Source organism: Suricata suricatta, chromosome 3 (genome assembly GCF_006229205.1).
Source record: "Suricata suricatta isolate VVHF042 chromosome 3, meerkat_22Aug2017_6uvM2_HiC, whole genome shotgun sequence".
Lineage (NCBI taxonomy): Eukaryota > Metazoa > Chordata > Mammalia > Carnivora > Herpestidae > Suricata > Suricata suricatta.
Window position 1 is genome coordinate 33,715,332 of NC_043702.1, and position 17,815 is coordinate 33,733,146.

Consider the following 17,815-nt stretch of genomic DNA (forward strand, 5'->3'; position numbering starts at 1 on the left):
TGTTCTATGTGTATAGAATATCAAATATAGAATATATAGAATACATATATACTCTATGAATATTTTTCTGCCATAAAAAATGAGGAAATCCTACCATTTGAAACAACACAGAAGACTCTTGAAGGCATTATGCTAAGTGAAATAAGTCACACAGAAAAACAAATACTGTATATTGTTTCTATAGAACAGCTACACAGTTCAATATTATTTTTAAACTCCACAAAAATATGTTAGAACATACTTTACTGGTTAAGTGAAAAAAGAATAAATGTTTTAAAAACTTAATCACTTCAGCTATTTACCTACCTATTCCTGATTTTTGTGTTCTCTGGTTGACTTTGAATTTCATCCCTTTCATCTTCTCGCGTACATCATCAGTTACCTGAAAGATTGGTGAACTCTCTAGGGCAACACTTTCTTTTACTATCAGATTTCCACTAGAAGAAATACTTGGAGGTACTGAATCCTCATGAACACTGTTAAAGGAAGACTCTCGTATGTTAGGTGAATATACCTGAGATAAAGATTCAAATGCCTTTGTGTAAAAGTCTGGCTTCATTTTGACAACTTTCTCATTTTCCAAATTTTTTTCCTCATTAGCCTGTTCAGATTCAACTGATATTCCCTGGCCAGTGTCAGATATTACTTGCATTACTTCATGGCTATCTGAAGAAGGACAGATGAAGATCTTCCTTTTCTTTGATTTAGATGTTGTTTTGTTTACTTTTCTGACCTGGCACTCTCCTTCTTCTGCAAAAGGGTTATTTTTCTTTTTTTCATTCAGAGTTGTAGTGCTTTCTTTTGGATTCTCCTGCGGTTTTGTGTGCTTACCAAGATCAGAATCTGCTTCATTAGTAATATATTTTAAACCTGATTCTAAGGAAACTGATGTCTGTAAAGAATCTGATAACTGCAAAATAGATTTGTTTTTACCCGTGGCCAAAATATTTGTCTTTCTTGATGATTCTTTCCCATGTTTTTTAACTAGTTTGTAAAGATTTGAAATTTGATCACAATTCTCCTTTTCACTGCTATCAATTTCCATAGAGTACCCACTGATAATACCTTGGCATTCAAGTCTTTGTTTAGATTTATTTACTTGAAAATCAAGATCTTTTGTACAGCTTTCTTGATCATGCATGTCTTTATCATTATCCTCATATATAGGGTACCTTTCAGAAATTATTTCTGTCTTTCGATTTACTTTCTGCCTATGTTTCTTATTTATTTTTGATTCATTCTGTTGAGTAGGTCGCATATCAGTGACACGCTTTTTCAAATCCAACACATTCTGTGTCTCACAATCATATAAATTATTTCGTGGGGAAAGATAAGCTGATTGTAATTCACTTGTGACTTCTAGGTTTTCAGAAATAGTTTCTTTATCTGTTTGGGATAGGGAAAGGAAGCTACCTTCTTCTGGGTCATGCATACCTTTTTTTTTAAATTCATTTACTCGGTTCATTTCTAAAATTATTTCTGTCTTCCGATTTACTTTCTGCCTAAGCCTCTTACTCATTTTTGATTCATTTTGCTTTACAAGTGGCATATCAGTAACATGTGTTTTCACCCCCGAAATGTTTTGAGTCTCATAATGACATAGGTCCCTATTACCTCTGGTGGAAGGATCAGCTATCTGAAATTCATTTAAGTCTTCTAGGTTTTCAGGGATGATTTCTTTTTCCTTTTGGGTTAGATAAAGTAAGTTATCTTTTTCTGGGTCATGTATGTCTTTGTCATTATTCTCATGTTCTTGGTTGATTTCAGAAATTATTTCTGTCTTCCGACACACCTTTTGCCTAAGCTTCTGATCTATTTTTGATTCATTTTGACAAGTGGGTTGCATATCCTGGATATGCTTTTTCACTCCCAGAACATTTTGAGTCTCATAATCATATATGTTTCTACTGTCTTTGGTAGAAAGGGCAGGTGTTTGGAACTCACTTGAGTCTTTCAGATTTTCAGGGACGATTTCTTTATCTTTCTGGGTTAGGAAAGAAGAATTACCCTTTTCTGGACAATACACATTTTTGCCATTATCTAAGTGATTCATTTCAGAAATTATTTCTGTCTTCCGATTTACTTTCTGCCTAAGATTCTTATTAACTTTTGATTCATTTTGCTGAACAGGGTACAAATTAGTGATCTGCTTTTGCAAATCAAACAAATTCTGGATCTCACAATCACACAGGATTCCATTACCAATGATGGAAAGAGCAGGTTTTTGAAACTCATCTGAAACTTCTAGGTTTCCAGAGATGGTTTCTTTATTCTCTTGAATTTGGAAGGAAAAGTTATCTTTTTCTGGGCCATGCACATCTTCAGCAGTATCCTCAAATGCTTGGTTTGATTCAGAAATTATTTCTGTCCTCCGACTTACTTTTTGCCTAAGCTTCTCATTTATTATTGATTGATTTTGCTGAGTAAGTTGCATATCAGTGACATGCTTTTTCAAATATGACATATTCTGGATATTATAATCACATAAACTTCCATTATCTTTGATGGAAAGACTGGGTGTTTGAAATTCACTTGTGACTTCTAGGTTTTCGGAAGGGGTTTCTTTATTCTTTTGGCTTGGGAATAAGTTACCTTTTTCTAACTTATGAATCACAAATGTCTCTCTAGAAGTTTTATTTTTATGATAAGCTAGAGAACTCTGACCCGTACCAAATTTACTCTCTTGATGGAATTTATCTGAACTTTGGGAGAACGAGTTGGTTTCCTCTTGCTCATTTGTTACATGTATTTTCTTCTTCTTTTTATTACACTGTGTACTTTCTCTGTCATCTTGACCAAAGCCATTATGAGGGGTTACTTTCTTCAGTATGTTCGACTGAGTCAGCTGCTCTGTACCAAAAATAAAATTTGGATCTTCTGAATCCCCTTTGCTATCCAAGACAACTGATATTTTTTCTGGCCCGTTTTCAATCTTTTCCTCAATATCGATATCTGAACTATTTTTAAATAATCTCTTAGATCTTTCTCTCTTTTTTTCAGAGCTTGAATCTTTCACTTTTCTGAAAGTTTTTATTTTACAATCATTTGATTTTTTATTACTTTTATTTTTAGTGCCTGTTGAGACTGTAACAATTTTGCTTACTTCACCAGCAGTTAAATCCATATCAGCATCATATACAGTTTTCTGCAACTGAAAGTCATCAATACCCTGTAATGGATTCATGTACTCCGCAATTGGTTCACTTGTAGACTCAGGTGCGGCAGGAAGGCACGGTAGGTTTCTTTGCATTTTAATATTTGTTTCATTAGTATGATCACTTATTTTATTCCAATTAAATTCTGGACTTGAAATCTGTTGTTGATCTACATCCATCACGTGAAGACTGTCGGTAGGATTATTTGATTCCCAAGATGATACATGTTTTTTCCTTTCAGTTACTTTATTAGGAGATGGCTTCTCCTTTCTGTGGCTGATTGACTGGGCATTTTTTATCTCACTCATTAGAGAATTCTTGGGACTCTGGTCTGAATGAAATAAAATAAGGGGAAAGAAAATTCAGAAATAAGTTATGGTAAGGAATATGTTATTTTAAACAAATTAGATTAAAAATCAAGCGGTTTCACAGAAAGGATTTCTGACAGTGTGTTCTGTTCAGATACCTACTAAGAATCTTCACTGATAAAAATAAAGTAGAAATGATCAGAGTATACATAAGTCATATTTTACATTTGTATCTATGGAAAATATATACTTAGAATTCACTCTACCTTGACCCCAAGAGTACTGTGGAGTATAGCCAATAATAGAGCCATTAACATATATTTCTAAAATGGGAGGAGGCCAGCAAGTAAACCCAAATAAAAGTGATAACTCTGATAAGGGTTACTATCAAAAGGCTATCAGCAGGCAGCTAATATTTATATAAATTATATATACACATTCACATAAATTTTTATAAAGGAAAAATAATTCTAAGGTCTTAATGAAATATACCTATGGTTCCAAAATTTAATCTGCATATCTATGACGAATACATAAGCCAGACTCCACTAAAGGATTATTATTTTAGAAATAACCATATAAATAAAACATAAGTGTCATAATATTATCTGGCTCAACCATTACCCAGGCTCACGTTTTTGTTTTGACTCTGATCTTGAAAAAGTCACTAAATCTATCTAGATCCCCAGTTTTAATGTTTATGAGAAGGTAAGATGAAACTAAATAAATATATGGCATCTTTTAATTCATAAGCTAGTAAGATACCAAGAAAAGCTCTCCAGGCTGATTCATTTCTAAATATTGCTTGCAGAATATCAGTGTTAAGCCACTGTGGATCTGACATTTGTCAGCATGTTTACTTAAAAATTAAATTTTTCACCAGCAGTTTTAAATGATGTTAAGTTAGCTATCTATAACATAAGAGATGTAACTTACTAACTCCTTATACATCCTGGGCCTCAAGAAAAAAATTTGATGAATATAACTTTTTAATACTGATATTCATCATTGGGAAGCATATCAATAATAGAAAAAATGTCTGAATCATCTAACCAACACATCTTATGATTATTTTCACTAAGAAATAACGATTCCAAATTATACTGACTTGATAAAGATTGTCTTGTTGATACTGAAAAGGGAATATCGGGTGATGTCTTTGCTGTAATGTTGTCATCATATTGCATTTTCTCCTTATCATCATCATCATCATCATCATCATCTGAAGTTAATGGAACCCTAAATAGGCAAGTGGAAATTAAGGATTTTGTATTTTATAAAAATAATTTAGAAAATTAATTTTTTAAATATTCTATTTATTTAAGATCCAATCATAAACCCACTCTGGTATCTCTCTGTGTTCAATGAAAACAATTACAGGTAGGAAAGAGATAGTTTCTAATAGTATAGAACAGGCACGCTTCTTATTCCCATAGCCCCGGTGGCCTCAAAAAGAGGTAACTGATATAGTCCACTGATTGGCCATTTAGGATAATACCAATGAAATGAATAAAGTTCAAGCATACTTACTAATACTTACAAATGTAATATTTATAGTTTTCTTACAATTAATTTTATGGAATACCCAAAACTCTTTCTCTAGTTTCAAGCAAGAAAAATTGTATGTAAAGTTATGTGTGAACTAAAGTTTGTTACGTTTCCAAAAGGCATCCATGTAAACTAAAGCCATATTCCTAGAGTAGTTAATTAAACCTATTTGGGGGTGGAGGGGAGGCAGTAACACACAGAAATAATTCAATATACTGACCTTGAGTTCAAAGAATGAGGATTAACATCCTCCATCAATAAAGACTTTGCTTTGAATGCCAAACAAATCACAAATATTTAAAAATTATTGACAATGATAAGGATAAATAGTGACAGATATTTGTTAAAAATTTAAATGCAACAAATAGAATAGCCATTGGGAAGAAATTTCTATGCCACTTGGTAAAACAAGTTAAAAAAAAAAAGAGAGGTTCTGCTTCTGGTAATGGCTGAATAGCCATTTTTGAGTCAACTCTATCAAACAATGATTATAAGTTCTGGATAAATATTTTTTAAAAATGAAGTGCCTGGGTGGCTCAGTCAGGTAAATGTCTGACTTTTGATCTCGGTTCAGGTCATGATCTTACAGTTGGTGAATTCAAGTCCTAATTCCAGCTTGTCAACACCGACCCTGTTTGGGATTCTCTATATCCCGCTCTTTGTGCCTCTCTCTCTCTCTCTCTCTCTGCCTCTCTCTCTTTCTCAAAAATAAACATTTAAAAAATATATACATTTTTAAAAACAATCTGAATTAACTGGAGAGTTAACTAAAAGCTCTTAAAAAGATGAGTTTACAATCTCAGCCAGTGCCACATTTTTAAACATTAGAAGTCTATATTCTTATTGATTCAAGGTCAGAATTAGGGACAGTAACAACAGCTGCAAAATGTGTTTGATTGGGGAAATACCAGATGAAGTAGAGAAGGGAGCACCAAATTTTGTGTGTAAACTGCCTCCCCCAATCTCTGGCTGACCCATAAATATGTGAAGAAGATTTCAACCAGCCCACCTAAGGATAAAAGAACTGAAATGAGATTTCATGTTCAGACAAGGTAACTGCCCACTAAAATAAAAACATCAAATTTGTTGGAGAAACATGCCTGAATCCAGACTTTCTACAACACACGATTCACAGTGTCCAGGATACAATCCAATATTATTCAAAATATAAAGCAAGAAGAAGTGTTCAAATTCAAGAGAAAAAGATGACCGATAGAATGATCCTAATATAAAATGATCATGAAAAATATGCTCAATATGCAAATATTCTCAATATCATTAATCATCAGAAAAATGTAAATCAAAACCACAATGAAATGCCACTTCATACCCACTATAATGGCTCTAGTCAAAAGGATTGGTAATAACAAGTGATAAGGATGTAAAGAAATTGGGTTCCTAGTTCTTTGCTGGTAGAAATGTAAAACAATGCAGCAGCTTTGGCAAACAGTTTAGTGGTTCCTCCAAAAGTTAAACATATAGTTATCACATGACTCAGCAATTCTACTTGTAGGCATAAGTTGAAAACTATATCCACACAAAAACTTTTATATGAATGGTCACTGTACCATTGCTCATAATAGCCAAAAAGTATCAATACCACAAATGTTCTTTAACTGCAAATGAGTAAACAAAAATATGATAGATACAAACAACAGAAAATTATTGTCATAAAAAGGAATGATATACTAATACATGCCACAACATGGATGTAACTTGAAAATGTTATGCTAAGTGAAGGAAGCCAGACACAAAAGACCATATACTGTGTGATTCCATTGATATGAAATGTCCAAAATAGGCAAATCCATAGAGACAGAAAACAGATTAGTGGTTGCCAGGGGCTGGAGAAGAGGAGAATGGGAAGTGACTGTTGACGGATACGGGCTTTCTTTCTGATGTAATGAAAATATTCTGGAATTTGATAGTAGTGAAGATTACAAATTTTATGACTATATTAAAATCCCCTGTGGGGCACCTGGAGGCTCAGTCGGTTAAGCACCCAAATCTTGATTTTGGCTCAGGTTATGATCTCCCAGTCACGGGATCAAGCCCTGCATTGGGTTCTATGATGAGCGTGGAGCCTACTTAATATTCTCTCCCTTCCTCTGTCTCTCCCCTGTGCTTGCTCTCTAAATCAATCAATTGATCAAATCCACCATACTGTTCACTGTGAAATGGTGAATTTCAAGTTATGGAAAACTTTGTTATCTGAATTATATCTCAATTTTTAAAAATAAGTAGAAGAAAGGAAATAATAAAGGGCAGACACTTGGGGCACCAAGGAGGATCAGTCAATTAAGCATCCAACTTCAGCTCAGGTCATGATCTGTCTTTGAGTTTGAGCCCTGTGTCAGGCTCTGTGCTGACAGCTCAGAGCCTAAAGCCTGCTTCAGATTCTGTGCCTCCCTCTCTCTCTGCCCCTCCCCCACTCATGCTTGGTTTCTCTCAAAAATAAATTAGCATTAAAAAAAATTTTTACAAAAGGGCAGACACGGTGAAATATGGAAAAAAAAACAAGAAATATTGACAAGTGTTTTCTAAATTGACTTAAAAAGAAACAGAAAATCTGAAAAGCTCCATATTTATTTAAAAAATCAAATTAATAACTAAAAATTCACATCCAAACTACTTATCTTGTTAATTCTTTCATACCCTTAACAAAGAAATACCAGTTGTACAAACTCAAAAAGAGGGAACATTTCTTCATTTTACAAAGCCAGCACAACTCTTATCAAAACCCATCAAAGATACAGTAGAAGATCACAGACCAATATCCCTTATAAACACAGATAAAAGACATTTAAAGAAAATGTTACCAAATCACATACATCAACATATAGGAAGAATAATACACCACGACCAAGTGGAATTTGTGAGATAGAAATTTGGTTTAATGCATATAAATTGAAATCACCACATTAACAGAAAGGTAAGATATATCTCAATTTTTAAAAACTAAGTAAAATAAAGGAAATTATAAAGAGCAGACACCAATGAAATAAAAGAAAAACAGAAAAAACATTGATGAAACCAGATATAAAGGAGAAAAGTCATGATTCCACAGATAAAAAAAAATTTGACAAAATTCAATACAAATCCATTATAAAAACACTGAGCAAACCAGAATAAAAAGAAGTGTCTTTCCATCTAGCTGACTAACAGACACATGAAAAAATGCTCAACATCACTCATCTGTCAGTGCAGAGCCTGCTTCAGATCCTCTGTCCCCGCTCTCTGCCCTTCTCCTGCTCACACGCTCTCTCCCAAAAATGAATAAACATTTATAAATAAACAAATAAAAACAGTAACATTCAGAATACCATTATATATCAGATAAGTAGGAAAAAAATCTAAGATGTGAAATAACTACTCAAAAAACTATAAAACTATGAAAGAAAATACATTAATATCTAAATAAACAATGATATACCATGTTCGTTGATGGAACATTCAATTTTATGAAATGCCTACTTTCCCCAAACTGGACTATATTCTATATAATCCCAATCAAAATTCCAAAACTGAGAGAGAAATAGAGAGACAGTGTGTGTGTATGTGTGTAAATTGACAAGCTGATTCTAAAATTCACTTGGAAATGCAAAGGAGCCAAAAGAGCCAAGGTAATATTCAAGAATAAAAACCTAAATACAGAAAATGGAGACTCACACTATTAAACATCAAGACTTATTACAAAGCTAGTAATTAGGATGATGTGATATTGACAAAATTCATGTAATAGGATATGGAGTTCAGAAACAGACCCATATACATCGAGTCACCTAGTTTATGATACAGGTAATACTGCAGTGAAGTGGGGAGAGGGTGGTCTTTTCATTAAATGATACAAGGTCAAGAGGATGTCCACATGAAAAAAATGACCCTTCCCTCACATCATACTCAAAATTCTAGGTAGACTGAAGATCTAAACATGAAAGGGAGGGCACCTGGGTGGCTCAGCTGGTTAAGCTCAGGTTTTAACCTGACTTCAGCTCAGGTCATGATCTCACAATTCATGAGTTCGAGTCCTGCTTTGGGTGAGCTGGAGCCCTGCTTCTGGTGAGCGCGAGCTCTGCTTCTTTCTTTCTCTCTTTCTGCTCCTTGTAGGATTGTCTCTCTCTCTCTCTCTCTCTCTCTCTCTCTCTCTCTCTCTCCTTTTCTTCCTCTTTGCCCCTTGCTCACTTGCACCCACTCTCTCTCAAAAAAATTTTTTTAAAAAGGGAAGATAATAAAGCTCGTTATTTGTTTATTTTCTTCCCAGTATAATTACGCTTTTTTTTTTTTTAAAAAATAAGGGAATGCCCCATGCCCTTCCAATTGGTAACAATTTTCTTGAAAGGCCACAAAAAGAAGTAACCAGGAGGGGCAAGAGATGTAGACATATAAAGCAGATTCTTATAAATAATTTCTGTTCATCTAAAGACACCACTAAAAGAATGACAAAGCAAGCCAGAGTAAAAAATATTTATAATTTATACACAATGTATAGAAAGAAAAAAAAGAAAGAAAAAGACAATCTAATAGAAAATAAACATATAAACAGGTGCTTAACTTCCTTATTCATCAGGGAAATGAATGACTAATTTTATTATTATCACTCAGTATGGCTAAGCTGAAAAAGACAAGTATTGTTGGAGACACAGAACCACAGGAATTCTCTCATATATTGCTGTTAGGAATGTAAATTGGTATAACCCCTTTAGGAAACTGTTTGGGAGTTTCTCATAAAGCCAAATATATGGAAAACCCAGTAATTCCGCTCCTACATATATACCCAACAGAAAAGTATATGTACATCAGTCAAAAGGCATATACATGACAGCACTGTTTGTAACAGACAGACCAAAACAAAAACAAAGTAAGTGCTCACCATCATAAGGATGAATAAATGATGATATAATCATCCAACATACTACACAGCAGTGCGAATGCCTGATCTACAAGTACATACAACAAGACAGATGAATCTCACAAACATAATACTGAGCATAAAATATATCTTTTATGATTTCACTATAAGAAGTTTAAAATAAGCCAAAATTATTTGCTCTATGATGTTAGAAGTCAGGAAAATGTTCATATTTGGGTAGATGGTGAATAGTGACCAGAAAAGGTCACAAGGCAGGCATTTGAAGTACTGGCTATGTTCTGTTTCTTGGTCAGGACACTAATTATACAACAGTGTTTACTTACAATTCACCATGGCTCTAAGATTTTACAACTTTTCTAATATTTCTAATATGTATGTTATGCTCCAATTTCTACTAATAAAGGAAAATTATTAGAGAGCAAGAAGACACTTAATTGGGATGTTTATAATGAAAAAATGTGTATTAATGACAGCCAAGATATTCTTGGAAAATAAAAAACTAAAGAAACTACATGGCAGTAAACTGTATCTCTTTTAAAGCTAAAGCAATCAAGGGCATCTGGGTGGCTCAGTTGGTTATGAGACCGACTCGTGATTTTGGCTCAGGTTATGATCTTGTGGTTTGTGAATCTGACTTCATGTTGGGCTCCTCTGCTATCAGCACGAAGCCTGCTTGGGATTCTCCCTCTCCCTCTCTCTCTCTGTCCTTCCCCCCACCCCTCAAAAAATAAATATAAAAAGACTAGAGAGTGACAGAGAAGATATAAGAATTTTTTACTATGTTACAGATAGCATTTCAGTATGTAAGTGCGTTTACATAAAAATGCAAAAAAAAACATTAAACCTGTAAATTATGTAACAGAAAGAACAATGTCTAAGAGACAAGAGAATTTTAGTGAATGCTTTTAATTCGTTAAGTCATTTTACCTCTCTGAACTTCAGAGATTGCCTTTAAAATGATAGGTTTGAAATAAGGGGATTTATAATCAAATTAATCAAGAAATGGTCATTTGGGTCAGGAAATAGCAATGATTAAAGTGACTTTTAGAGCCTGGAGCAGTACGCAAGATAATAAAGAGAGAAAAAGTTATCAGATTTACCCAGCAGAAAACATGAGGCCAGTGGGGAACTAAGGGAAAATAAAGAACAGAACTAAAGAGTAGCAGATACTATAGATGCACATAGTTACTAAATTTATGGGGAAGCTGCCTTGGAGCCCTGGAGATGCAACCTGTAGCAAGAAACTACAGATCATCTTATTCCTACCTTACTAGGCAACTGCAAGTTGATGAAACCCAAATGTTGTATAACATATACAAACAGAACATGCTACATAAAAATCTAAACACTCTGAACCAGTAAAATTCAAACCCATGAAACTAAAGGTTTACCTACGTCTCTTTCTTCTCTAGAGTCTACAGGAAAGCTGAATATTATTTCAAAGTTTAAAACTGAACTCTATTAGATTATGCCTTCAATTTCTTTTACTGCTACAATTTTAACAAGTATTTCATTACTTATTTTTAACTGTTTTGCTATGTTTCAAGGAAGAAGTCCCAAATAACAACTCTTCAAAGTTTTATCTAGGTAGAAGTGTGCAAGTATTTAACCAAGTTTGAAGAAATTACCTTGCAAATGGAGGTCGTATCAACTTGCACTGTTTACTAGCCCGTTTCTTCTTGCTACTTGGCAGTAGAAAGGGACTCTGATGAAACTATTTTTAAAATAAAGAATAAAGAAAATGAAAAGGAAAAAATTTCTAATCTCATTAAATGTTATTGAAGCACCAAATTATACAAGTATACCAATAGTAATAGAACAATTCTTGCATCAGCCTTCGATAGCTGAATGAGGATAATGTGATAAGGTTAAACATAATTCATCCTTTATCATGCCATCCAAAGATAATCATTACTAATATTTTGGGATATAAGCTCCCACATTGTCTTCTCTGCATATGAATACACTTGTGTATACCTACACATATATAATATCTTGACATAGCTATGTAATATGCTCATGCCACATATGTATTATGTAATATATGATTGCACTTTATAATGCATACTTTTAATGGTATTTTACATTAAAAGTATAGGTGATTTTAATATATCTTTTAAGTTTTTATCTATAGTATTTTCTAAACTTTCTCAGACATTTTTTGAACATGTTTTATTTATGTAATAAAGATCTAAAATCAGGCAACACACAACCATGTTTTTTTACAGTGCTAGCTAACGTGTAATAGAAACAGGGGTATAATCAAATTGACAAGCTAATTTCAATATTCACATGGAAACACAAAGGACCCAAACTGCTAAAACAACTAAAGCAGATGGAGGGCTACACTTGAGATAGTATAGTATTAGCATAAAGACAGACAAAAAGATCAGTGAAATACAACAGAGTCCACAAATAGACCAACACATATTTGGTCAATTAACTTTTGAAAAAGGTGCAAAAGCCAAATAAGGAGCCAAGACTTCCATATTCACCAGGCTATCACAAGGCAACTCTCTTCCAAACTGTACTGTCAGAAAAGGCCAAGAAGAGAGGTGGGGCATCTCAGGGGTAAGGAGGGTACCCCCAGCACCAGCAACGTCAGTGGGGAACACATGGGGATTCTGGACTTCCACTCTTACTTGCTAATAACAAGCAGCCCTTTTCCTCTCCTCCGGCGGGGACAGAAGAGGTCTAGTAGAAAGTCAAGATTTTCACCACTCTTCAGTGGTAACAACCACCCCCATTATAATTCCCCCAATTTTGCTGTCAGTGGAGGCCACGAAGTCATGAGGCACCACACTCTGTCCCCATCAAGGTGGTGTCAGCCTGAACTCCTAGCTCCATCCACCAGTTAGGAGATACCCTCTCCACCAGGGTGACAGAAACTGAGTGGAGAACCTAAACTTCGGCCTCCTCCAACTTGGCAGTAGGTGGCATTTTCCTCTATCACTGGCATGATGTCAGATGGCGCCTGCTAAAACAGAATGTTTAAATAAGATCTGGAGTTTCTTAATAGAATACCCCAATGTCCAAGATTTTTTTTTTGAGATAGCACAAGCAAAAGAGGGGGAGAGAGAAAGAATCCTAAGATGCAGAACCCACAAACCTGTGAGATCATGACCTGAGCTGAAACCAAGAGTCTGGATGCTTAACTGACTAAGCCACCCAGCCACCCTCCAAGGCGTTTTAATATAGAGTAACTCATCACACCAAGAATGAGGAAAAGGGCTAAATTTGAAAATTCTAAATTTGAACATGAAAAGACAATCAACAGACAGCAACACCAAAATGCTGGACTTATCTAACAAGGATTTTAAAGCAACTGTCATAAAAATGTTTCAATAAACAATCATAAGCATGCTTAACACAAATGAAAAAATAGAAAATCTCAGCAAATAAAAAAAGATATAAAAAAGAACCAAAAATACAATAACCAAAATAAAATATGTTAAAAACCTCAATGGACTCAAAAACATAGGGGGGAAAGTCTGTGAACTTGCACAGAAAGCAACAGAAAGCACCCAATCTGAGTAAGAAAGAAGAGACTGAAAAATAATTAAGAAGTTCAGGGTTTTATGGGACTATAACAAAAGATACAACACTCATGTCACTGACATCCCAGAAGGAGATAAATTGGCAGTCCTGAAAAAATTTGAGATAAATGGCTGAAAATGTCCCAAATTTTGCAAAAGAAATCAACCCACATATTCAAGCTGAATGAACCCCCAAAAGGATACAACTTTAAGCGATCCATGCAAGAATACATCACACAGTCATATGTCCCAAAACTAAAGACATAAACCTTCAGAGCACTGTGAAAAAAATGGCACCTTCCTACAGAGTTATCAAAGAATTAAAAAAAAACACCCATCTAACTCAGGTAAAGAAGTAACAATAAACACAGGAAAGGGGAAGAAAGGAATTACTACTAAAGATAAAAGCAAAAGTTAGTAAGTTTGAAACACCAAAATAGAATTAAAAACTGAATATTAAACCCCAAAGTTGGCTATTTTAAAAAAGAAAAAAATTAAGAAATGAGAAAAACCACAAGCACCTAAACTAGTGTAGGGGGGTTTTATCAATGCCTAAAGACTATATAAAAAGAAAACCTCACTTATCAATAACAATAAAATAATTCCTAAACAAAACACTGGCAAAAAGAATTTAGCAGTATATTATAAGAATAATAAGTCATTTCTGAAATTTATTCCAGAATTGCAAAATTAGGAAAGTTACTAAAATAAATCATCATATTAATATACCTAAAAAGAAAGACCATATGATTATCACTACCAATGCTAAAAAGTATTTTACATTATTATTTTTTTTATTTAAAAAGCTAAATAAGGGCGCCTTGATGGTTCAGTCGATTAAACGACCAACTCGATGTTGGCTCAGGTCATGATATCACAGTTCGTGAAATCTAGAGCCTGCCTCAGGCTCCACAAGGACAGCATGGAGCCTGCTTGGGATTCTCTCTCACCCTCTCTCTCTGCCCCTTCCCCACTTGCATGCATGCACTCTCTCTTTTAAAACTAAAGTTAAGGGCACCTGGGTAGCTCAGTCGGCTAAGCCTCCGACTTCGGCTCAGGTCAGATCTCACATTCGTGGGTTCGAGCCCCGCGTCAGGCTCTGTGCTGACAGCTAGCTCAGAGCCTGGAGCCTGCTTCCGGTTCTGGGCCTCCTTCTCTCTCTGCCCCTCCCCCTCTCATGCTCTGTCTCTCCCTGTATCAAAAAATAAAATAAAACATTAAAAAAATTAGAAAAAAAAAGATAAAACTAAAGTTAAAAATAAAAAGCTAAATAACATATAAGATAAATATGTGCATTACCCTTTAAAAAAAGGGATAATTGTTTTCTTTTAAATATTTTACTTTTTAATTTTTTTTAATGTTTTTTATTTTCAGAAAGAGACAGCATGATTGGAGAAGGGCAGAGAGAGAAGGAGAGAGCCTGTCATGGGGCTTGATCCCATGAACCATGAGATCATAACCTCAGCCAAAATCAAGAGCCAGCAGCTTAAACAACTAAGCCACCCAGAGTCCCCAAAACTGGATCATTCTTAATGAGCAAACACTACCCAACATTTTATTAAAATGTATTACTTTCTAGTATGTTCTAGACATTTTGTTGTATAGACAGAAATTCTGTACTCAAGAACCTTGAGATGAATAATAAAATTAATGACTAAAATTATGTCATAATAGTGTTAAGTGCTAAAGAGAAAAATTAAAGCAGAGAAGCAGAATATGAAATGTTAGGGCAGGGATGGGGAAGGATTCAGATTTATATAAGATTGTCAGAGAAGGCTTGACTAAAGTCACTTCTGAGTCAAGATTTGAAGGAAGTAAGGGAGTAGGCCATATAAAGAAAGAATAAGTCCAAGGGCCCAGAGGTGGTAGCTTACCTGTGTTTGAAGAGTAGGAGGAGCCTGCAGATTGAAGATGTTAAAGAGTGGAAGGAGGAGAATAGTCAAGGAGGTGAGAGAAAGAACACAAGTTTCAGTATTCATACAATAACAGGCAATAGATCACAAGGGAAGCCCCTGGAGAATTTTCAGCAGGGACTTCTGTTTTAACAGTCTCACCCTGGCTGCAATGCTGGGAATCCCAGAGAATATAGAGGCAAGGGCAGAAGCAAGAAGCCCAAACTAGGATGCCACTCCAAGAACTTGGGTAAGAGAAAGTGGTGGTTTGGATGGGTGGTGAAAGTGAGGGTTATGAGAAATGGTTAAGACTCTGGACTGAACTTTAAGCAGGACCAAAACTATTTGCTAAGGGATCAGATAGGGGATGTGAGGAAGAAAGATGAAGACCCCAAAAGGAACTGGTCTGATGGCAAATGCAAAATTTAAGATGCTTCTTAGACATCCAAATAGAATTGCCAAATAGGTAGTTGACTAGGTATTGTCTGGAGTTCAGAGGAGATGGCCAGGCTATAGATGCAAATTTGGGAGTCATCAGCACTTGACAATAATTAAATCCATGAGACTGGATGAATCATTTAGGGAACAAATGTAGAGAGAAGAAAAAAGTCCAATAACTGAGTTTTGGGGTACCCAAAATCTAGCAGTCAGGAAAATAGAGGAACCAGCAAACAGACTGGAAAAAAAAATCAGAAAGATAGCAAGCAACTTAGGAGAGTATAGCATTGTAAAAATCACATGAAGGTCAACATAAGGACCAAGAGCTATTGAGAGGTTTTCGTAACATGGAGATCAATTTCCAGAAAAGCACTTTTAATGGAGTAGTGGTGAAACTCCAACTGGTGTGGGTTCAAGAGAAACTGGAAACAGTGTGAACAATTCTCTCAAAGAGTTTTGCTATAAAAGAGAAAATCAGAAAGTAGCTGTAGGTAGGGGGTTTATTTAGAGTAGGATATTTCATTTTTGTTTTGGAAGATAACATTTTTGTTTCCTGATGGGAATAATCCAGAAGGGAGGGAAAAAATTGATAATACAAGAGAAAAAGGCATTCTACACTAATGTCAAGACAACAGCAAAAGACAACCCAAGTATCCAACAACAGGAGGAACCTAGTTAAATAGATTAGAAGTCCACTCCCAATCTATCCTAAGCAGCACTGGGAAAGAATGAGGAAGCATTTCTTGTAATCATATGACAAGATCTTCCAGATATGTCACATTAAAAAAAAGTAAGGCATAGAACAATTAGGGATAGTATATTATCTCTTGTGTAAAAAAAAAATTAAGAAAACATTTATATATTTTGTTTTAATATACAGAAATGAAGCAGTTACCTGTATGAAGTGTGGGGAAATGAAAGGTGAAAGAAAGTAGCTGAAAGCAGAACAGAAGCATGTATGAGACTTTATTCTATATACTTCATTATATTGTTCTGATATGAGAACATCTACAGTCCCTATCATTCTCTCCCGCAACTAAAAAGAACTGCAAAACTCAAAACCTGTATGCAAAAGTTAGTCTGTTAAACAGTAAGTCTAAGAAAGTAGACCCCAAAGTGTATGCTGTCCCTTCACCCTCCAGCTTCTCCATTTACTGTTTTTACCTTCTTTTAAATCCAGATGCTGATCTCAGCTGTGAGTTCTCCAAAGAGAGCCACACAAAAAGCATCTGGGAACAAAGCTGACTTTAGTAAAGAATTTTTAAAGAACCACTGGAAGGAAGGAGCTTTGTATCACATAACTCACAACAAGCAATTGAGCAATGCTTTTAGGGCTATCTGTTCTGCAAAGTTCCTCCAGGTCTTGCTAATTAGTTTCTTTCCCTTACTCTCCAAGTCAATTCCTGTACTAACTCTAGAGTCCCCACTGCTGTATCTGATTCTGGTCTTAGTAATTTATTCAAGGCCATTTGATTCAGTCCTGCAAGCTGAGAAGCAAAACAGAGCGCCCTCCCTGACTTTGCCTATCTACCCACCCAGTGACAAGCAAGTATCTCATCTCGTTAGAGTACTAAATGTATAAGGTATACCTCTGCTCAATGGTTGTACTATGTATCAAATCTATAACGCTGATAGCTACACCTCCTGTGAACATTATTTCACTGGGACATGTACACAAATCCTTTCTTTATCCAAATGTGGATGAAGTTAGGTGATGAAGTGCATATTCTTTGGCTAGCTTTTATAAAACTTCTGACAAAGGAGCTAAGCACTGATCACAAAGGTTGAAAAAGTTTCTATCTTCTTACCAGAGAGACTATGTATTTAAGAGCCTTATAAAAATGACTTAAAATAAGTTTTTAAAAGGAGAGATTTGCAGAAAACTTAGAAAACACAGGAAGATGCACACACAATAATAAAAAAGTAATGCTAGCTAACATTTATTACACTCTTCCTATGGCCAGGACTCATGCTAGGCACATTACACTAATTCTTCATAGATATACTACCATTAGCCACACTAGGCAAAAGAGGACACTAAGAGTCAAAGGGCTAAATGTCAGTCACA

The 17,815-nt window shown here is 34.9% G+C and overlaps 1 protein-coding gene across 1 annotated transcript in view; it reads right to left on the bottom strand.

The window, feature by feature from the left end:
* SGO2 (shugoshin 2) overlaps positions 1-17,815 on the bottom strand; it is a 37,594-nt gene that overhangs the window by 11,360 nt on the left and 8,419 nt on the right. The window contains exons 3-6 of the mRNA XM_029933286.1: positions 17,757-17,767; positions 11,510-11,595; positions 4,572-4,702; positions 307-3,486 (exon numbers count right to left, since the gene is read on the bottom strand). Coding sequence (XP_029789146.1) covers positions 307-3,486; positions 4,572-4,702; positions 11,510-11,595; positions 17,757-17,767 — 3,408 coding nt within the window. The remainder of the gene's footprint in view (positions 1-306; positions 3,487-4,571; positions 4,703-11,509; positions 11,596-17,756; positions 17,768-17,815) is intronic.